Source organism: Bos mutus, chromosome 3 (genome assembly GCF_027580195.1).
Source record: "Bos mutus isolate GX-2022 chromosome 3, NWIPB_WYAK_1.1, whole genome shotgun sequence".
Lineage (NCBI taxonomy): Eukaryota > Metazoa > Chordata > Mammalia > Artiodactyla > Bovidae > Bos > Bos mutus.
This window is the reverse complement of record NC_091619.1, coordinates 56,603,496-56,627,178: the sequence shown is the minus strand read 5'-3', so window position 1 is coordinate 56,627,178 and position 23,683 is coordinate 56,603,496. Positions and strand designations below refer to the sequence as shown.

General features: G+C 39.2%; 1 protein-coding gene across 1 annotated transcript in view; it reads right to left on the bottom strand.

Annotated features, from left to right (window-relative positions):
* The window catches only part of DDAH1 (dimethylarginine dimethylaminohydrolase 1), a 157,706-nt gene that overhangs the window by 27,323 nt on the left and 106,700 nt on the right, over positions 1-23,683 (bottom strand). Inside the window, exons 2-4 of the mRNA XM_005888439.2 lie at positions 17,902-18,001; positions 8,954-9,027; positions 8,036-8,155 (exon numbers count right to left, since the gene is read on the bottom strand). Coding sequence (XP_005888501.1) covers positions 8,036-8,155; positions 8,954-9,027; positions 17,902-18,001 — 294 coding nt within the window. The remainder of the gene's footprint in view (positions 1-8,035; positions 8,156-8,953; positions 9,028-17,901; positions 18,002-23,683) is intronic.

Sequence of the window (23,683 nt, the reverse complement as noted above, 5' to 3'; positions counted from 1 at the left end):
CTGTAAATCAACTATACCTCAATAATAAATTTTTAAAAATTCAGAGGGCCAGACTGGATCCTAGACCTAGAACATCAGAATTTTCTGAGATAGGGTTAGGACAGTGTGTTTTCAGAAAGTTTTAAACCACACCTTTTATCAGGAACCACCAATTCAAGGTCACTCAGAGGCTTTTTCTTTCATGAGCAGGAGTCTTAGATTGAAACAACCCGTAAAAGGCCATTTGCTCAACCTCCAAACAAGATACTTGAGTTCCCCCAACGACATCCCATAGAGTCTGCTAAGTACTTTTTGATGTCCATTATATAATGGATAGAATGAACAGCCTTTTAAATGTTATTTCTTCCTTTTTTTCCTCTTTGACATTTTCTTAAAAGCTCAAGAGAAAAAAACACATTATTGTTCCCTTTCTCCTACTTGGCCAATTTTGCTTTCTTCCTGCCTTGCTTGGGACTAGTGCTGATATACAGCAAGGTTGTTTTGGTTTCCGAGCTTCAGATTATTTATTGCCCTCTCATGCCAAAGCATTTTATTTGGCCACCCCAGCCTTGTTGGCACACAGCTCTGGGAATACTGTCAGATAAGCCAACTGCTGCCAGGAAAAGGAGCATAAACAGTTGTTACAAACTCAGAGTCTATTTGGTTTTGTGTTTTAATTTCTTAATTCAGGCACGGTTGATTATTTTTTAAAAGATCATTGTCTTGTGAATCTGGTGAATACAATTGGAACAGAAAACCCAAAAATGAGACTAAATTAAACCTACGATGGATTGTCAATTTGTCCTTCACAGTAGAGACACAAAGTGGGAAATCTTGTGGCTACAGACTGTAATTCCCTGTGACAGCAACTGAAAATGCAAAGTCTTTATTTTTCCATTTCAATCATGCTGTTGATACTGGTTAGCTCTCCTTCTGTCTTTTGGTTTTTGCTATTGCTGTTCCAGTTGTCATTAAAGGAAATTCCAGGTGATTAAAAAAACATACAAAATCCAAAAACATTAAGGACTTTTTCCATTTTCATTTTTTAAATGACCACCTATAAAATAATATGGACATTTTTGGACATAAAATCAATGCTGAAGCTGAGTCAAAACGAGAGGAAATACACAGTGACCTCTATTAAATAGTTAGTCATGCAAAAGAAAAACACACTGTATTCTATGCAATTTAAATTAGCTCGGAGCAAGCAGGCCGTGTCCTCATTCAAGGAATCTTACAAATGTAATTTGTTATTTCAGGAAACATAAAAAACTTAGAGACATTTCCATCCAGATGCATTATGATCTTTTTAATTTAAAATTACAAGTCTACTGGAATTCCATGTACTATAGTTCAGCTCCATTTATATGACAAAGGCACAAAAAATGGAGTGGTGATCTCATCATTTTTTTCTTACTACATCCTTTTAGTGTTTCTATTAAAAATCTTAAACAGTAATTCATTGTGATATAAAAGAATAAAATTAGTAATAAAAGAAAGGTCACTAAACAAAACTGCAGATGCTGAAAGGAGAAAAATACCTGGTCTCCTGTGTGGGGTTAAGTTAGGAAGGTGGGGATATGCCTCTTGCCTCCTGGCCAGCTTATGGCACACCCCTCAACATGTCAGTACCACAAGTCCCTGGAGCTCTGAACTTGGGGAGGGCAGCAGCTTCCTCCTCTGATTGTTTTAGCTAAGTGTCGCTCTTCCCCACCTCCTTTCCCTCTCTTCTTCACTCCCTTTCTTTGTGCTTCCTTCCTTCCTGTCTCTTACTCCCAGTTGGCTGGAAGACTAAATGCTACCAAGAAGATTGGGTTAAAAATTATTACTGAGAGCCCCTCCCGATGGTGAGAATTACGATCTGTCTGCCTGTGACAGAGAGCATGTAATTAATCCAGGTTCCTGGAAAGCAAGTCGATTTTGGCACGGATATAGAAAAAGAATGGGTGAGATGTAGTGCAAATCTACTCTTTATTATGTTTTTCCTTCCCCAGCTTTACTGACATATAAAGGACTATATATATATATTTAAGGTTTACAAAGCTGGCAGGCGAGGAGAAATGGGGAGATATTGGTCAAGGGGTATATAAAGTTTGCCTTTTTCCTTATTAAAAGATATCAGATGGAAGATAAAGCAAGGATTTGAGAAAGACTTAGCTACTGAAGAATTATTTCTATAAGTTAATCACAGCCCACTTCCGATAATATATGTATTTTTAATCTTTAAAAATTAAAATATAACATACAAGATGGCCCTGCACACCATGACTCCCTCCCTCTTGAATTAACTGCTAATAGCATAGAGTGGTTTGATCTCTGGGCTTCCCTGGTGGCTCAGAAGGTAAAGAATCTGCCTGCAATGCAGGAGACCCAGGTTTGATTCCCTGGGTTGGAAAGATCCCCTGGAGAAGGGAATGGCTACCCACTCCAGTTTTATCTCTTGTTTAACTTTAAATGAATGAGATAAGAGAATATGTGTTATCTGGAGGTTGGCTTCTGTTGCTCAAATTACATTTGTGACTCGGAGCTCCAGCTGTGCAGCAACTGGAGTTCTCATTGTCTTTGGGAAGACAAACATTCCTCGTGGAAGAGTACTAGTGGATCTACTGCCTGAAAATAAATTAATTACTCTTATATTATTTTCTTTTATAGCTAGAAGAGCGGGATGAAGGTAGTGATTGCCCAGGGGCACGAAGGGAATGATGAAAAGTGTAGGAGAAAAAGTATAGCAAGGGCAGGTTGCTCTAAAGACTAATTTTGCTTAGATAATAGTATTTCTAGGGTAAGACCTGGTATCTAATATCTTTAGTAATTTCAAATCAACCTAATTGCCAGTACTTTGGCCACATCAATGGTAAAATATGGTAATGATAGGTCCTCCTTTTTTTCTTTCCTATATTAGATAAACTGTATTAAAAGTATATTAAATATATCCTGCATGAAATACATTCTGGGCTTTTTAGCAAAGAGTTGCTAAAGTCATCTTAGATGGATTATTTCATTTAAATAGACAATGCATACACTATTAAATCTCCTACAGCCTAGACAGGTATGATGACTATCTCCATAAGAACCCACTTCATTAACCAAGAATAGACTGCAACCCATTACAAAGTGTTTCAAATGCAGTAAGACTACCGGGAAGCCCTTGGGCTCTCAGCTTTGCATGAATATGCAAGAAGTAGTTTTAAAGACTCTGAAGGAAGCAAGTACTCAAAGAGCATGACAGATGTGGGAAGCAATCGGGTTTTCAGTGTGTAGCACAGAAAGGCACAGTTCATTCCTGTTTAAATGCTACACCCTTCAAAGTGATGCCCAAGTGGCCAGGGGCTTCTCTATGGAGACAAGACTGAGACATCAAGATTTACAAAGGAAAAACAGATATCAGGGACCAAACTCACATCTTCCCTGATACAGATCAGATACTGATAACCAGCAATAAATGGGAAGAGAGGAATAGTTGGAGAGAGGGGAGGAGAAAGAGGGAGCTTAGCTAGAACCAATCCATGGCAAAATAATTAGAAAAGGCTTTCCAATAGAAAAAGAACAGCTACGGAGTGGGCTGGGCAACTGGGGCCAGCAGAAGCTGGGTCTAGGAAATCTGATTCTGAAACCATGAGATCCTAGTCAAAATGTCTTATTTCATCTCTTCTCAGTATTTTCACTTGTGAAGTGGAAAAAACCCCCCACAATTTCATTACTTGTAAATGACATATAAGCTGTGGAAAATTCTGAAAGAGATGGGAATACCAGACCACCTGACCTGCCTCTTAAGAAACCTCTATGAAGGTCAGGAAGCAACAGTTAGAACTGGACATGGAACAACAGACTGGTTCCAAATAGGAAAAGGAGTACATCAAGGCTGTATATTGTCACTCTGCTTATTTAACTTATATGCAGAGTACATCATGAGAAACGCTGGACTGGAAGAAGCACAAGCTGGAATCAAGATTGCTGGGAGAAATATCAATAACCTCAGATATGCAGATGACACCACCCTTATGTCAGAAAGTGAAGAGGAACTAAAAAGCCTCTTGATGAAAGTGAAAGAGGAGAGTGAAAAGTTGGCTTAAAGCTCAACATTCAGAAAACTAAGATCATGGCATCTGGTCCCATCATTTCATGGCAAGTAGATGGGGAAACAGTGGAAACAATGTCAGACTTTATTTTTGGGGGCTCCCAAATCACTGTAGATGATGATTGCAGCCATGAAATTAAAAGACGCTTACTCCTTGGAAGGAAGGTTATGACCAACCTACATAGCATATTCAAAAGCAGAGACATTACTTTGCCAACAAAGGTCCGTCTAGTCAAAGCTTATGGTTTTTCCAGTAGTCATGTATGGATGTGAGAGTTGGACTGTGAAGAAAGCTGAGTGCTGAAGAATTGATGCTTTTGAACTGTGGTGTTGGGGAAGACTCTTGAGAGTGCCTTGGACTGTAAGGAGATCCAACCAGTCCATCCTAAAGGAGATCAGTCCTGGGTGTTCTTTGGAAGGACTGATGCTAAAGCTGAAACTCCAGTACTTTGGCCATCTCACGTGAACAGTTGACTCTTTGGAAAAGACTCTGATGCTGGGAGGGATTGGGGGCAGGAAAAGGGGATGACAGAGGATGAGATGGCTGGATGGCCTCACCGACTTGATGGATGTGAGTTTGAGTGAACTCCGGGAGTTGGTGATGGACAGGGAGGCCTGGCGTGCTGCAATTCATGGGGTCGCAAAGAGTTGGACATGACTGAGCGACTGAACTGAACTGAAATGACGTATTTGTCTCCATCCATTTGTCTTCCTGCCTGTCTATATCAGTATTTATATGTCCAAATTAGCAGTAGGACTTACCCACCATCAATTTTATTCATTGATTTAATGCAGGTGCCTAAACTGTTCTCAAATAACCAGTTCAACTCACTAAATCCGAATTTCACCAACCCACTTATTTCTGACCCTCATGGAGACGTCATTAGTTTTCAGTTTACTTTGTACTCCTACCTTGGCTACCAGGGAAGAGGACATTTTTGATGCTAGGAACATGGCAGGGGGGCATTGGCCAACTCCACAGGCCCATGGTTTATGAAGCACATTTTCTGATGGAAAATTCAGTCTCCAAAGAATGTCTTTCTAGTCAGAATTATTTGTAGTTTCTGACACAGAGGTTTTCAAGTATAGAGTGAACATCATTATTAACACTGACTCAAATGAACTCTAAAGGAAGGAGGACTATAAAACCCTCACAGGATGCTCTTAAAAAATGTGGTCTTAGAGGACTTGACAATGGAAAAGAAATGATTAATGGAGAAATGTGAGTGAGTGGCCAAGGCATAGAATGGAACTTGAGGCTTGGCTTTCTTTTTCCAGGTCATCAGTTGCCATTTTTTGACCACAGGGCCTTCCCTCTCCATTTAATTTTTTGCAAAAGGAGGGATGGTCCAACAGCTTTGCAGCAATACAGCCTCTTCTGCTTGGAGCCTATGGATAACCAGCCTTCTACTTCATGGAGATAAACTCATTCTTTTGCTCACTTTTATGTCCCTACCTCTTCAGACATCATCTGCCCCACCCAGCTGTGTCCCCTGGAACCCACAAGAAAACTTTATTAGTTGGGCTAGTTTGGTTACATTTCATGAATATACTGTGCTTAGTCTTTGCTTATTTCCTGTCCCCACCTGGAACCCTCTCTCACTGAATCCCACTCTGACAAACCCTTCAAGACCCACATCAAGCCACATTTTCTTCATAAAGTTTTCTCTGAATATCTAGGCCTCAAGGAGTTTCTTTTTATCTTCTGAATAACAATTAGGGCTATTTCATATAACTGAGTGCTAGTTAACCATATTGTTTTATCTCTTAGTTTATCACATGTTAGTTTTCTCTGGACTAAGTTAGGGACCAATTTGCGTTAGAGACCTACTGAGTTAGAGACCAATTTATTTGAGTTAGGGACCTAGTTTACCCAGAATGGCAGATGAAACTACTTTTTCTAGTTTGTCTACCCAGAGGAGGTTCTTTCTGCTAATTTACACAAAGGCATAGCATGGACAACTTCAGCCTTCTCCTTCCCTTGTAATCAATTTCAGACACGTGCAGGCCAACCCAGCTGCCATGGGAAGACATCATAGTTAGTCCCTGAGGAGAGACATAATCTTCCTAGATCTTCTGAATGACATCATTCATCAAATATTTCCTTTCAAGGCATCATTTCTTTTTTTATATGCAGAAAGTTGACACAGGCTTCCAGATGAAACAGAACAAAAGACATTCTCTAAAGGAAACATAGAAAAAGCCACTAAATTCAAAATCCAAAGTAGATTATTCAACAACAATTGTTAAAGGTCCTAGAAATATAATCAGAGATACAGTCTGGGAAAGGGAAGAAAGAAAGGCCAAGTGCACTGACTGAAAGAAGTTGCAGATAATGCAAAGCAGAAAGTCAGCAATTGGGAGGCAGAGGTTGCTTCCCAGACAAACTAAACCAAGCCCAGCCCTGACGTAGAAGAGTCAAGACCAGATAGGGCAAACAAATAAACTGTGTACCTTGGAGCTCACAGATTTCCTCTCTTTGCCTAAGAGAAATTTCTGTCTTCGTTCTTTTCTTTACTTTTATTTTTTGGCCGAGCTGTGCTGCATGAAGTATCTTAGTTTTCTGCATGTGTGAGTGCTAAATTTCTTCAACCATGTTCTTTGCAACCCCATGGAATGTAGTCCGCCAGGCTCCTCTGTCCATGGGATTATCCCAGCAAGAATACTTGAATGGGTTGCTATTTCCATCTCAGGGGATCTTCCTGACCCAGGGATTGAACCCACATCTCCTGTGGCTCCTGCATTGGGAGGCAGATTCTTTTACCACTGAGTCACCTGGGAACCCCATCTTAGTTCCCTGAACAGGAATCAAACTTGTGCCTTCTGCATTGGGAACATAGAGTCTTAACCACTAGACTGTTAGGGAAATCCCTGTCTTGGTCCTTTAATAAGTCACATGTCATGCAGGACCACTTGAGAGGAAGGGACAAAAAGTAGTCCCAGCCCACCTTTTAGTATTAGCTTTGTGATCTGGGGGGAGCAACTCGATCTAGTTCTTAACTGCAAAATGGAGATAGTCACTTCCCTCATTCATTTATTCATTGTGTGCCAAATATTTATTTAGGGACCACCTTGGGGCAAGCATAAAGGGGCAAAATGGTGACTGAAATGGACAAGGTCTTTGCTTTTATGAAGTGTCCAGATCATCTCCCAGGGTTATTAGCTACAGAGAAGGAAGGTGCCTTTGAACTGTAAAGCACTATAACGATAGAAAATCTTCACTACCAATGACGTCTACTCTCCATCCAGCTGTGTGACCCAAAGCAAGTAGTAATTTTTCTGGACTTTCCGATTCCTATCTATGAAATGAGAAAAATGACTTTCCTAAAATTTAAGTATTCCATTGCAAATGGAGAAGTTAAAATTTTTAGGTACTTCTGAATCATGGCTTTCTAAAAGATTATTATGAAATAGTTCAGAAGTACAAAAGGGTAAGAATAACGTAACGACTCTGTGTACCAATTACCTGAGTTAAGAGATAAAACATTATAAAGAGCTCTGCTGGTAGAATGCCCTCCTTTTCCTCAGAAGAAATAACTGTGATGAGTTCTTTCTTTCTAGGAAACCTGGTGTGTGAGGAGGAATGACTCATTAGTGAAGAATTCTTCTGATAGGTGTATTTTCCAGGAAGAGTACTTACTAAGTACTTACTTGGAAAAGGAAATGGCAACCTACTCTAGTATTTTTGCCTGCAAATCCCCATGGACAGAGGAGCCTGGTGGGCTACAGCCTACGGGGTTGCAAAGAGTCAGATATGACTTAGCAACTGAACAACAAGTACTTACTTACTCAGAGTAACAGTACGTACTAAGTGCTCCTGGTTCCTAATAAATGTGAGGTCATGACAGTGTAAATCAGAGAAAGCTCAAGTTCTCTCCCTGCTACCCTTGGTTGCTCTCTGTCCAATAGACAGTATTAGAAAAACCATGCGGCAGGCAGTGCCTATTGCATTTCGAAAGAGCAAAGTTTTACATTTACCTTGAGGGCCTTCTGTGCAGATTCACTGGATCCAATAGCGATTAGGTTAGGCCCAGCCATGCTGCAGAAACTCTTCAAGTGCAAAGCATCCACCACAGGGACCGTGGAGACCGCATAGTCCTATGCATATGAGAGAAAGTAGTTTGTCATAGCAGAATAACTCTAAAACCCATTCAAACCTGCTCAAAACATTCTTGCTCCCCAGGAGGCTGCTGGGGTCCCTGAACATCTGGAAGGAAAACTGGGCCTCATAGGTTTGGGTATTGCCAATTAAACGAAGACTGCTTCTAAAAAGGAAGTGCAGAGCCTCCTACCTGACTTGTGACTGCCTTAACAGCTTCGCTGGCTGACCTGCAGAGGGGGCTACTCTAGATGGATGTGTCTGAATATCCCGTGCAGACAAGAGCCTCACATCGTCCTGGGGAACAGCTTCTTGGGGATTCATCTCTTCCTTAGCAGTCTGGTGAGCCAATCTGCTCAAAATCAGTAGAGTAAAGGGACCTTGGGAGGATGTATGTGCAAGGCCCAGCACACAGTAGGCAGCCAAGTGTGGGTGATCTTTAATTCCGATCTGAAAAATTCCACATTTCATTTTAGAGACAACTGGGACTCCAGATACATTTTTTTAAGTCATCAATTGTGCCAGGAATATCTGCCAAGTGGTCGTATGATTGATTATACACTGGGAAAAAGCAGAATGTCCATGATAACTTTATCTGTTGCTGCTGTGGGAGTCCCATGAAGTCTATTTATTAACTCCTAGCTTCTAAAACTTCTAGCAAACATACAAACATTAGGAGTTATTTTGCAAAGCCCATGACATAAAAATATCATTATTCATGACATATTGATTCAATGGGTTTATGACTATTTATTAGGTAGTTACTCTGTGCCAGGCATAAATTATCCTTTACCTACCTTAAAAGTATCAGCCAAGATTTCCGCACCTCGTTGATTTGTCCTTTTGGAAAGGCCCACAAAAAATTCTCTGCCTATAATAAATGTCATGGAACACAGTGAGTGGGTAGCATCAGTGATGGCATGCTATTTTTCTATCTATAAATAAAGACTTCAAAGCCTCACACAGTTCTTTCCTACCGTAGAGGTCAGCTCCACTTGTACCCTGACTCCTACTTTCTTTACATAAATGATTTCAGATTATTGCCATTAGAAATAAACTCTTTCAAATTGATAGAGGCAGAAAGTATCAATAGAATGGTGGTTGTCATGGGCTGATATGGGGGAGAGGACTGAACGGAGCTAGCGAGTCAGTGTTTAATGGGTATGATGTTTCATTTTGGGAAGGCAAAACAGTGCTGGAGATGGATGGTGGTGATGGTTGCAAAACATGAATGCAGTTAATACCCCTGAACTGTGCATTTTAAAATAGTTAAATGGTAAATTTTATGTTATGTATATTTTACCACAATAAGGTAATATGGTTTTTATTTAGAAAATAACAGAATTAAACATACTAATAATCTGTAATCAGAAATTAAGTAATAGCAATAAGTTAGCAGAACTTCCTTTTTTTTGCCCAAAAGAACAATACTATACAGTCTTGATGAGTCAAATACCCTTTTTTTTTTTAAACATAGTGTTGATGTAAGGGCTGACGAAACCATCTCAGTAAAATGAGTTTAGTGCTGACTGGTCTTCAGCTCTAAGAGCTGTCTTTAAAACAACACACCTAAAAAAATAATAATAAAATAAAAAAATAAAACAACATACCTATTTATTTCAAATTAACCCTCAAATACATCTATCTATAAAGCACTAAAGTTTCGGAGAAAGAAACTTTCTAGTTATTTGGCTTTTCTGAAATTCTACAATTTTTTTTTTCTCAGAAAGCAAAGCATCAAGTAAAAATGCTCTTCTAGTTATAGGCAAAAAACCAATGACAGTAGATAGAGTTAGGCAATGCATAAACGTAGGGGTTCTTATCCTTCCTTAATCCTTTGGAAAAGAATTCTACATGAAATGTGGAAAATATATTCCAAGAGAAATCAGTATATATTTTGCCCCAGAACAAGTATAAACAGTATAGTCATGTACACTTGTAGCCATGTAGAAGGAATTGCTTGATAGACTTCACACCTGTTACAACTTTAATCTTCATGGTGTCCTTATAACAGGGGTAAAAGACAGGGGTCAAATGATGTTACAATAAATTCCGATGGCTTATGCTGTTGGCAGACACAAGAATCGTTGGTGGCAAACTGACAGTGTTTTGGGTAGTGGCCCGATTGTGCTGTCCCTTGAGAAAACTCACTACATACAAATCAAAACTTAAGTAAGGGAAAGGTCCTTTGCTTGACAAAAAGTATTAATCTCTTTATTAAAAAGTCAGTTGAAATAAAAAAGACAAATTTCCTTAATTCTCTTATGTTAAATGTAGATTTATAAATTAGATTTACACACAATTAAAAAAAAAAAAAAAAACACTTAGGGACTTTCCTGGCAATTCAGTGATTAAGACTCCATGCTTCCAATGCAGGGAACATGGGTTTGATCACTGGTTGGGGAACTAAGATCCTGATGAGGCATGGCACAGCTAAAACAAACAAAAATTACTTAAAAGAAGAAGTGAAGCAACTTGAATTTTTAAAAAAATTACTTCATTATGCAAATTTAAACACTATATGCAAATATAAACACCTCACACACATTTTCCATTTAAAAATACAAAGAAAAACAAACTGTTTATGTCTTTAAAAAGTAAGCCAGACTTCTGTTTCTAGCAGTATGGCAGGCTATACCCCTTTAAATAGCCTTTCTGATAAAAACAACTGAAGTTCTGGAATCAAAATAGTAAAAAGTATTTAGGTTGTTATATGTCTCATGTCATTTTCTTCTATAACCACTCACTCTCTTTTTCTTTTCCTTCCTCATCTTATTCTTTCATGGAAGAAATCAGGTCATTTATCCTACTGACTTTCTTACATTCTGGATTTGGTTGATTGTTTCCTTGTGTGTGTGTGTGTGTGTGTGCCTGTGCACACGCATGTGCAAAGTTGCTTCAGCCTTGTCCTTCTCTTTGTAACCCCATGGACTGTAGCCCACTTGGCTCTTCTGTCTATGGGATTCTCCAGGCAAGAACACTGGAGTGGGTTGCCACGCCCTCCTCCAGAGGATCTTCCCAACCCAGGGATTGAACCAATCTCTTTGCATCTCCTGCATGGCAGGGGGATTCTTTACTGTCTGAACCACCAGGGAAGTCCCTCCTTGCATACTAACATTAAATTGTTCCTTTATCCTTTGTATTTTTTGGCAAATTGATAGTCTATGTAGATACTTCATTAGATTCTTGCTCAAATTTTTTTTTTTTTGGATAGGACTACTTCAGTGGTGGGGCTATCAGTTCAGTTGCTCAGCTGTGTCCGACTCTTTGTGAGCCATGGACTGCAGCACACCAGGCTTCCCTGTCCATCACTAACTCCCAGAGCTTGCTCAAACTCATGTCCGTCGAGTCGGTGAGGCCATCCAACCATCTCACACTCTGTCATCCCCTTATCCTCCTGCCTTCGATCTTTCCCAGCATCAGGGTCTTTTCCAGTGAGTCATTTCTTCGCATCAGGTGGCCAAAGTATTGGAGCTTCAGTTTCAGCATCAGTCCCTCCAATGAATATTCAGGACTGATTTCCTTTGGGATTGACTGGTTTGATCTTTCAGTTCAAGGGACTCTCAAGAGTCTTCTCCAACACCACAGTTCAAAAGCGTCAGAGGTGGGGTTACACATCTATTGTATCACATCCCAAAGCACGTCATATCCTGACTGTCACATTTTCAGTGATGCTAGAATTGTAAGAGTGTTCATGCAGCATCAGCCTGATTCCTCCATCATAAAGCTCCCCATCAAGCTTTCATGTAAAGTTTTTGTTGTTGTTGTTTCATTCCTTTATCTGTTTTTACCCCCCTGCCTTGAAGCTTGTGGGAACTTAGTTTTCCGATCAGGGGTCAAATCCATACCCTCTGCACTGGAAGCTTGGAGTCCTAACCACTGGACTGCCGGGAAAGTCCCTCATATAAAAGTTTTACATGCTTTGATGATCATTGCACAGGTCCTTTGTTTTATAAGGATCTACATTTACTGGGTAGAATTCTAAAAAAACTTTTCTCAATCAAGTATTTGGTCTACTTGAAGCAGAGTTCACAAAGAAAAGATAGGCTAAATGCTTTATATTTATCAATGATCACAGTAATGAATTGTTATCCCAGCAACTTATAATAATGATCAATATGTTATTATTATCCACTAATTATCCACTAATTAGCCAAAGAATAAATCATAATGGAAATGGGAAAACATTTTGAGTTGATAACAAAAATATTCATATCAAAACACAAAGGATTCAGCTAAAGCACTACTTAGAAGGTAGTACTTAAATGCTTACATTAAGAAGAAAGTTTCCAAATAAAGAGACAAGATTTCACTTTGCAATGAAAGGAAAAAAGAACAATAAAAACAAAGAAATTTGAAGAAAGGAAATAAAGGTAGAAACAGGAAGAGAAAAGGAAACATACAAGAGCAAGGGTTCAAAAAGCCAAAAGGTAGTTCTTCGAAAAGGTTAATGAAATTGACAGATCTCTGGCAAGAAAATGAAGGCCCCAAAAAACATTATGAATAAAAGGGGACATAGCTGTAATTTTTGCAGAACTTAATACTAAGAAAATACGAATAACTTTATAGCCAACATTTAAAAAACTTAGATGAAATAAATAAAATCTCAGAAAACAGAACTCACCAAAATTGGCTCAGAAAAAAATCTCAATAGTCACATAATTATTACAAAAACAAAATCAGTTGAAAATCTTCCCACAAAGAAGTCAAGGCCCACAGGGCCTGAATAGGTAAATTCTACCAAAGCTCAAGTAATGCACAATTAAAGTTTTACTGATTTTAGAGAATAGAAACACAGTAAAATATTCTCTAATACATTTTATATGAGGTTAACATAATTTCCAAAGCCAGACAAGGATAACAAGAAAGAAAAGTTACACGCCACAGAAACAAATCTTAAACAATTATCAGCAAACTAAATACAGTGAAGTGAAATGAAAGTTGCTCAGTCATGTGACTCTTTGTGAGCCTACGGACTATACAGTCTATGGAATTCTCCAGGCAAGAATACTGGAGTGAGTAGCCTTTCCCTTCTCCAGGGGATCTTCCCAACCCAGGGATTGAGCCCAGGTCTCCCGCATTGCAGGCAGATTCTTTACCAGCTGAGCCACCAGGGAAGCCCAAGAATACTGGAGTGGGTAGCCTATCCCTTCTCCAGAGGATCTTCCTGACCCACGAACTGAACCGGGGTCTCCTGCATCGCAGGTAGATTCTTTATCAACTGAGCTAACAGGGAAGCCCTAAAAAAGCTAAATACAACACTGTAATAAAAAGAGGATATATCTTGATTAAGTTTGATTTCATCCCAGGGATATAAACTTTGATCATTGATATCAGGAAATCAGTTAATATAATTAACCACATAAATAGATTAAAGAAGAAAATCATATAACCATTGAAATAGGATGAGAGTTTATCACCTGAAATTCTAGTTCTAGCTCTTTACTTTAAAGAAACTTATATATGTACTCAGGAGATACAATAAGACTGTACATAGCAGCATTGAAGACAGTGGAGAGAAACTGAAAAGTACTCAAATATATATCAGCAGTAAAAGGAATAAATACATCATGGTTCATTTTTACTATGAAATTCCATGCAGCTGTGAAAATGAATGAACTCCAGCTACATGGATCAAGTTAGATCAAAGGCAGAAAAATCACACAAGAGTTCATATAATATAACCTTAATTATATAAAGTCATAAGAAAAGCAAAACTAAACAACGTATAATTTAGGAGTGTACATATTGAGGCAAAACTGAAAAAAGACAAGGCAGTGATTAACACAAAATTCAGGCCAGGGTTCACCTCAAGCTGGGAGGAGAGAAAGTTTGGGATTGGGGCTTCTATGGTCCTGGCAATGTTCTCGTTCATAAGTCAGGTGTCAGGTACTCAGGTGTTCATTATATTATTGGTATTGAATCTGTACATAAACATTTTATAACTTTTCTTCATATGTCCCATATTTCACAAAAATAAATAAATGAAAGTAGTACCTCTACTTGATGTTGTCTGTCTAAGAGAAAAAGGATTGAAATGCTTTCTACCAGCAGCTGCTTGCCTGACTGACAGATTTCCCAGTGGAACTAGAGTTGGAAGCTGCTTTCCTTCTGTCCATTTCCTGATCAATTATTAATGAAGCTCTGAGTCACAGAAGGAAGGGGACACAGAGCACGTGGGAAGTGCTCCAGATTTTTTCTCTTACTCAACTCTGCACAATCTAAAAACTGAGTGGTGATGGCTGTACAATGTTGTGAATGTAATTAATGCCACTTGAATTATACACTGAAAGATGGTCAGAATAGCACATTTTAGGTTAAATATATTTTACTACAATTTTAAGGACGCAAAAAAGTTGAGAAGTAGGAATAGAAGGCAGGACCACTCATTAGGTATGGATGAGAGGCTGAGCAGATAAAGATCTTAATATTACAACACTATCTCTGTTTTCAATAACATAACTTTTAAGATATTAAGTACTGAATATTATCAAAACAAAGCTTACAGATAGTGTCCAAGGCAAGCCTCATTGCTCACGACTTAATTAGAAGTTATGGGAAAAACAACAGGCTTGAGATGCTATGGAAAGACCTTTGGCAAGTGGAAGAGGTTCCTAAGCCCTGCTGTAACATTGAGGTTCCTAAGCCTTGCTGTAACAATGAGAAGATTTTAGGCAATCTGTTCAGCTCAGCTGTTGAGGTAACTAAACGGCTGTGAACACAGCTTGTTTTAAATCATTCTTCAAACAGTATCTGTACCTGCTTACAACAAGTAATTCATTCTATGGCTATGTTCTGGTAAAAAAAGTTTTATTGTAATGAAGTGTGATTTACACATCTAGCTTATCACAAAAGCCCACTTTCTAAGAGAAATAGGCTGTTGTTCTGTGCTGCTAAAAGGAATGAAAAGTGTCATCAATCGGAGACACAAAGAATATTCTAAGTGGAACTTACTAGGCAGATTCAAAGAATGCCTGAGTCGGCTTGGATACAACTGGAGCTGAGAATGCAGCGTAGGCCTCTCTGAGCCCTTGCTCTGTGTTCTTAGGGCTCAAGGGGTGTGCACAACAACCCCCAGAGACAGGGCCATCGCCCATGACAGTGGTAGCACAGGTCATGCAGGGCACAACTCCAGGGGAGGGCTCTTCACAAACCTATGAGAAAAACGGCATCCCTGAGGCTCAGTGACAGTGCCCCCACCCATAGGTATGTGACACCAAGCAAGGAACTACGCAAAGTTTCCGGGTAAAAACTCTTCCTCCTCCAGGAACATTAACGATATCGAAATGTAAGTTATATGAAACATTATTTTTATATTAAAATGAAATGACTATATTTTTTCTATACACATAGGATTTGATATAAAATTCACATCAGCTAAAATATTAAACTTCCAAGAATCTCCAGGCTTCCAGTGGGTCGCATGGGACCACATCCCCAGATCTCTGGGGACCAGCCTCTGCTGTTAGGGCTACATCTGTGAAACAGATTTTTATTCTTTGACAAGTAGGGGAAAACAAACTCTCATTATCAATTAAAAATTATTATTGATGTCTTGCTGATCAATATAGCTAGTATGACTCTGGAGACCCAGATTTTAGCACATGACTTTACAAACACAATAATAATATGATCATAAACAGCTGGAAAAGTTAAATGCTAAAATTACCATTTCTGTAGTAGTTATATTATACCCCTTATAAAAATTGATTCCAGTTAGATCAATAGTATCAGCTATTTATATTTTGTTGAGTTCTGTTATTATTCATCTGGCATTAAGTCAAGCCAATTTACACTGAAAATTATTTAAATTTATGGGCTCCAAAATCACTGCAGATGGTAACTGCAGCCATGAAATTAAAAGACGCTTACTCCTTGGAAGGAAAGTTATGTCCAACCTAGATAACATATTCAAAAGCAGAGACATTACTTTGCCAACAAAGGTCCGTCTAGTCAAGGCTATGGTTTTTCCAGTGGTCATGTACGGATGTGAGAGTTGGACTGTGAAGAAGGCTGAGACCGAAGAATTGATGCTTTTGAACTGTGGTGTTGGAGAAGACTCTTGAGAGTCCTTTGGACTGCAAGGAGATCCAACCAGTCCATTCTGAAGGAGATCAGCCCTGGGATTTCTTTGGAAGGAATGATGCTAAAGCTGAAAGTCCAGTACTTTGGCCACCTCATGTGAAGAGTTGACTCATTGGAAAAGACTCTGATGTTGGGAGGGATTGGGGGCAGGAGATGAAGGGGACGACAGAGGATGAGATGGCTGGATGGCATCACTGACTCAATGGACGTGAGTCTGAGTGAACTCCGGGAGTTGGTGATGGACAGGGAGGCCTGGCGTGCTGTAATTCATGGGGTCGCAAAGGGTCGGACACGACTGAGCGACTGAACTGAACTGATCTTGCCATCTGGGAAGAAAATTATTTTTATTTTTTTAAATTAAATTTTATTTTATTTAACTTTATAATATTGTATTGGTTTTGCCATATATCAAAATGAATCTGCCACAGGTATACATGTGCTCCCCATCCTGAACCCTCCTCCCTCCTCCCTCCCCATACCCTCCCTCTGGGTCGTCCCAGTGCACCAGCCCCAAGCATCCAGTATCGTGCATCAAACCTGGACTGGCGACTCGTTTCATATATGATATTATACATATTTCAATGCCATTCTCCCAAATCATCCCACCCTCTCCCTCTCCCACAGAGTCCAAAAGACTGTTCTATACATCAGTGTCTCTTTTGCTGTCTCGTATACAGGGTTATTGTTACCATCTTTCTAAATTCCATATATATGTGTTCGTATACTGTATTGGTGTTTTTCTTTCTGGCTTACTTCACTCTGTATAATAGGCTCCAGTTTCATCCACCTCATTAGAACTGATTCAAATGCATTCTTTTTAATGGCTGAGTAATACTCCATTGTGTATATGTACCATAGCTTTCTTATCCATTCATCTGCTGATGGACATCTAGGTTGCTTCCATGTCCTGGCTATTATAAACAGTGCTTTGATGAACATTGGGGTACACGTGTCTCTTTCCATTCTGGTTTCCTCAGTGTGTATGCCCAGCAGTGGGATTGCTGCATCATAAGGCAGTTCTATTTCCAGTTTTTTAAGGAATCTCCACACTGTTCTCCATAGTGGCTGTACTAGTTTGCATTCCCACCAACAGTGTAAGAGGGTTCCCTTTTCTCCACACCCTCTCCAGCATTTATTGCTTGTAGACTTTTGGATCACAGCCATTCTGACTGGCATGAAATGGTACCTCATAGTGGTTTTGATTTGCATTTCTCTGATAGTGAGTGATGTTGAGCATCTTTTCATGTGTTTGTTATTTTTAAATGACAGATCTTGAATTAAGAATCTTTCAAATACAGACTGGATATACTGTCACACAATGCAAAACTATGCAACTCTTAAGCTAAAGTTGTGGAAGAACACAGTAGACACAACCTATAAAATGATATATATATCCTGGTAACATGTAAAATAAGCAACTATGTGCATACAAAAGTACTAAAGGTACTTTAATATTCAATAAAGAAGTATTCAATAATCCAGATATTGAAATGATTATCTTTGAATGAAAGGTCATTTTTTGTTTTCTTTCTTTTGTGCTTCTCTGTATTTTCCAAATTACTCTTACTTTGGTAATTAATAAAAACCTATAATTAAGCAAGGGGATATAGAAAAGGTATTAGAATTATTTTTAGATAGGAAAAAGTAAATACAACTCTACCTGTGAATAAGACGTCTCCACCATCTAAGGTTGCATTTTCATCTTTCATCTCTACTATGTTGAGCTGAAGGTTTTCTAGTGCTTCTTTCATCATGTCAGCCTATTGAAAATAAAATGATTCAGATTAATATTCTTACCATTTTCTAACAAGAAAACCAGTCATCTAAAACTTCAGATCACTGAATTATGCTCCCACGTGCACACAAACACACAAGCATACACTCGTGAAAATATAAAGTGAAAATGAAGTCTCTCGGTTGTGTCCGACTCTTTATGACCCCATGGACTGTAGCCTACCAGGCTCCTCCATCCATGGAATTTTCCAGGCAACAGTACTGGAGTGGGTTGCCATTTTCTTCTCAAGGAGATCTTCCTGACCCAGGGATTGAACCCGGGTCTCCCGCATTGCAGCCAGACGCTTTACCATCTGAGCCACCAGGGAAGCTCATGAATATATAAGTGTAGTATATATTGAACCAGCCATGATCATTTGCAAGAGGAGAAATTATCTGTTAGAAATTGTCTATTTTGTCCCCTTCTAGTCTAAAATCAAGTCAATATTAGGATCTCTCTCTTTTTTGTCTATTGGAATTGACTACTTAGAGGACATTGTTGTAAGTGTGACGACTTAGGGTACAGGAGTTGAGAAATGTGGCAGACAGAATACTTAACCCAGCTACACTTGCCAGAAAAACACAAGATTTAATTTTAAATCTTAAGTCAGTCAAGAAGAATTGCACACACAGAGTAATATGTGGAAGGAATATCAATGACAATAACCAATAACTTGAAATCTCAGCCCACTGGACTGTTGTTACTGTTTTCTATTCAAATAGTTGCTAAAATATCAGAACATCTAAGGCTTCTCTGTAAATCTGAACTGTTATTTAAATTTTAACCTAGGTCTCTACAGGTGATTAATAAATACAATAATTGTAATCAAACCAAATAATAACATAAAATGAATTTCAGAGACTTTCTATGACTTCAGGGATCAGTCTAAGGCACAGAGATACTCCAGGCTGGACTAGGGAGCACTTAGAGTAAGGTTTACTTTAATACAAGAGTAAAATTTAAGGCATAACAAATGCCCTTTGAAGCTCAAAATTTAAGTCCTTCCAGCAATTCAACAAAACAATTTAAGTATTTCTGAAGGTCTGTATAACTTTTAACATGGTAAAGACATACGTTGAGAAGACATGAATAGGGACTAAGGGAAAAACAAGATATCACATGACACTGGGAAAAGCAAAAGTTCTGGCAAAAGTTCTCCCAAAATACAGCATGCCCCGTACACACAGTGAATCGTCAACGAAGAGTTTGCTGCTGCTGCTGCTAAGTCGCTTCAGTCATGTCCGACTCTGTGCGACCCCATAGATGGCAGCCCACCAGGCTCCCCTGTCCCTGGGATTCTCCAGGCAAGAACACTGGAGTGGGTTGCCATTTCCTTCTCCAATGCGTGAAAGTGAAAAGTGAAAGTGAAGTTGCTTCAGTCGTGTCCGACTCTGTGCAACCCCATGGACTGCAGCCCACCAGGCTCCTTCGTCCATGGGATCTTCCAGGCAAGACTACTGGAGTGGGGTGCCATTGCCTTCTCCGAATGAAGAGTTTAGGAGACATAAATACAGCAGAGTAACTTCTAAAGTAATAAAAACATGGACATACTTTGACAGCAAGCCTGACATTCATGCAGTCAAAAAAAAAAAGTAAAGAAAATACAAAATAAAATAAATATATCATCTCATCTTTGTCCTGGAACTCATGTAAAAATTCCACAAACTAGAGTTACTCAGAACAATAAAAAATTATTTCCATGGATGAAATGGTCTTCATGTAACAAATACATCTAGTAATTTCTTTTAACAGCAGGTTTTCCTATGTAACAGGAAGTAGAATTGTTGCTATAGCATAAGAAAAGAAGCAGACTAATATTTACCATGACTTGTTGGGCTACAGTGAACCCAGGAAAACCCACAACTGTTTTCTTCCGGCATCTGCCTCTGTGTCCATGGAAAATTCACTGAGTTTGGAGAAATCATGACAACTGAGCTACTGTTACCTTTGGTTTCTATTACGAATGCCACTGCTTCCCTTATAAGTTAACCTTTCAAAGGTTACTAGGAATTCAGCAATAACAAGTATTTTTTATCTGAAAAGTTTACATGTAATATTTTAACTCAGGAACTTTATTTAATTCTTAATTAAGAGTTTAAAGAGACAGAAGTAGGGAGGCTAATAGATACCAGTTTCAGGAATGCTGCACTTTAAAGTCCTATATCTTTCAAATTAAAGTTTTTAGAGGATAAAATGCATGTGGTTTTTTAAAAGTTAAACAGCTGCACCAACATGAAAAAACTGGCTTTTGTGTAAGGACTTAAAAAAACTTCAGTCATATCTATACACACAAAGTCATTAGGATAGGCCCATACCATAAACACACCTGATACTATTACTTTCAGAGTTAAGGGTATGGACAAGTTAAAAAATGTTTTAAACATTAAGTAAACAGTTTTGAGAATTGCAGGACGATACAGCATCAGATGGGCAATGCTAACCCTAGTGAAATTTCTGGAGAAGAAAACCAGAGGATCAACTCCATTCAGGACCACACACTCTTGGCAGAGCGGTTCCATGAAGCAGAAAAACTTGACTGCAAACAAAACCCAGGGTTGCCCTGACATACGGCCCATCGCAAGCCAGTTATTCAGGTAGTTAGAACACTAAATATAATTATAGAAGTGGGAATTTTTGTGGAAAAGGTCCAAACCATGAGCCTTCAAGAAACTGCCCAGTCTATGGTTTCATGGCTGTGTTTAATGTTGACATAATTAAATTTCAAGAGGAAAAAAAAAAAAAGACCAAGCAACACCCGCCTTTCACTGAGACAGTAAACTTGCAGAGTGGAAATTAGCATTACTCAGGGTGGAGAGAAACTGTCAGAACAAACAGTATTAATTCCAAAGGTTGAGTTGAATGGGTCACTTTAGCCCATGAAATCAGGAATAAAAATGGCAAATTAGAGAAACAACCTTAATTTTGATCCTAAAAAATTTATAAGAACTTCTTCCCTTTTCATTCGACATGCATTCTACATACAATGTTGTGTTGGTTTCTGCATACAAGACAAACAAGCCACCAGTTCAGTTCAGTTCAGTCGCTCAGTCGTGTCCGACTCTGTGCGACCCCATGAACCGCAGCACCCTAGGCCTCCCTGTCCATCACCAACTCCCAGAGTTCACCCAAACGCATGTCCATTGAGTCGGCGATGCTATCCAACCATCTCGTTCTCTGTTGTCCCCTTCTCCTCCTGCCCTCAATCTTTCCCAGCATCAGGGTCTTTTCAAATGAGTCAGCTCTTCATATCAGGTGGCCAAAGTATTGGAGTTTCAGCTTCAACGTCAGTCCTTCCAATGAATATTCAGGACTGATTTCATTTATGATGGACTGGTTGGATCTCCTTGCAGTCCAAGGGACTCTCAAGAGTCTTCTCCAACACCACAGTTCAAAAGCATCAATTCTTTAGTGCTCAGCTTTCTTTATAGTCCAACTCTCACATCCATACACGACCACTGGAAAAACCATAGGCTTGACTAGACGGACCTTTGTTGGCAAAGTAATGTCTCTGCTTTTCAATATGCTGTCTAGGTTGGTCATAACTTTCCTTCCAAGGAGTAAGCATCTTTTAATACATACATCAACTCCCTCTTGAGTCACCCCCAACTCCCCCATCTTTTTTTTTTAAAGTTTATATTCTTGTTTCTTTTTGCCCCAACTTTTCTCCTCCCACCCTTTGTGACAGATTTCTTTCCTGGCCACAGGGGGTTCGGGCCACACTTGCTGCTTCTGATCATACAAACCACATGTCTTTCAAGAGCTGGTACTATTTGAGGTGGGGCTTCCCAGGTAGCTCAGTGGTAAACAATCTGCCTACCAATGCAGAAGACACAGGAGACACAGATTTGGTCCCTGGGTGGGGAAGATCCCATGGAAGAGGAAATGGCAACTCACTCCAGTATTCTTGCCTAGGAAATCCCATGGACAGAGGAGCTTGGTGTGCTACAGTCCATGGGGTCACAAAGAGTCAGACACGACCGAACACGCACTATTTGAGGTAACTGCCTTTTTCTTTTCTTCTTCCCTTGCTCCCTTTCTTTTCTGGAGTATAAATGTTAAAAAATGTAGAGTTCTTGGGTTACACGTTCACAGTCACTCCTCACTCTTGGATTATGATCCAGGGCATAGGGTTAAAATCCCAGTTCTGCAATTTACTAGCCAGGTGACTTTAAGTTGTTTAACTTTTGAGCCTCAGTTTTCTCATCTTTAAAATGGGTGGCTAGTCATAATAGTGGCAACTTCCTAGGCTCTTCCTCAACATTAAATACATGCAAAACAGCATGTGATAATTGCTCAATAATACTAGATATGACTTTCACTATTTTGATTAAAACCAGCCTGTGTGGACCCAGTGACAAATACTTGTATTATGAAACTGGCCTTCAAGAGAAAAGCTGTTGCTTTCTTTTACATTTGGATGAGTTTCTTGTGTTTTACCACCCTATAACAAATCCCATCTGCTTTCTAGTGAATTAAAATTAGTCTTTTCTGCAAAGCCAATGTAAAGTCAGGGCACAAACATTGAGGACACATTTACATTTAAATCAATCCAATTTGATTTCATTCCAGCTCCTGGAAGTTGCCAGGCTATGTGGTAGATTTCTTGTATAATCTCTGCTTTGAAATAGCCCTCTGGAGGTAATACACGAGGTGGGAAGTGGGCTTGTCCTGTAAGATGTTCCACAGCACTCAAAAGAGTGTCAGCCAAGATGGTACAGAATGATTACAGTTATTGAAGACATTACACTTAAAAAGGCTCGTCTAAAGAATTTCTGCTCCTTCCTGATGCCTGGTCTCCCTTTCTTACCTTTTCTGTTCTACTCTCTTCTGATTTTCTTTTATGGCTCTCACTTCTGTTCCCTCATTTGTCCTGTCATGTTCACATCATCATCCTGCCTTCTCAGTTCATTCCTTTTGGGTTCTCACGGTGATGGCAAGAAGTGAGGATCTGAATACGGGCTGTCTCATTTACTGAGCAAACCTGATGGCTCCGTGGGTAAAGAATCCACATGTAATGCAGGAGACACAGGAGATATGGGTTCAATTCCTGGGTCAGGAATATCTCCTGGAGAAGAAATGGCAACCCACTCCAGTATTCTCACCTGGAACATCCCATGGACAGAGGAGCCTCGTGGGCTACAACCCAAAGGGTTGAAAAGAGTTGGCCACGACTAATGACAAAGCACAGCACTCTATCACTTATTAGCAATATGACTTGGGATGAGTTAACGTCTCTGAGCCCAAGTTTTCTAATTGGCTAGTGGGATAATGTGTTCTCTTTAATGGTGATTATGTAAGTAACAAATTAATATACAGAAAGCACCTAGTTCAGCACCTGACACATTTGTGTGCAAAACCAGTAGTATCCTTATTATTTTACCCTAAATTAACTTAGTGCTTTGGATTCTGGCTCTCTTTCGAAAAAATAAAAATAAAACATACAATTTTCATTATGAAATAAAACATTCTGATCCTAACTCTCCTTTTCTTCTTGCAAAATTCCCCCAAACACAAAATACCAAAACAAAAAAAACTTTACACGTTTTTATTGGCAAGTTGTATTCTAGAATAGTTTGCAACACACCATAATTAGTTGCAATACTCTTTATTTAGAGGCCAGCGTTTTCCAGTTAGCCCTATCCAAAGTTGTTTGATGCATATTTTCAGC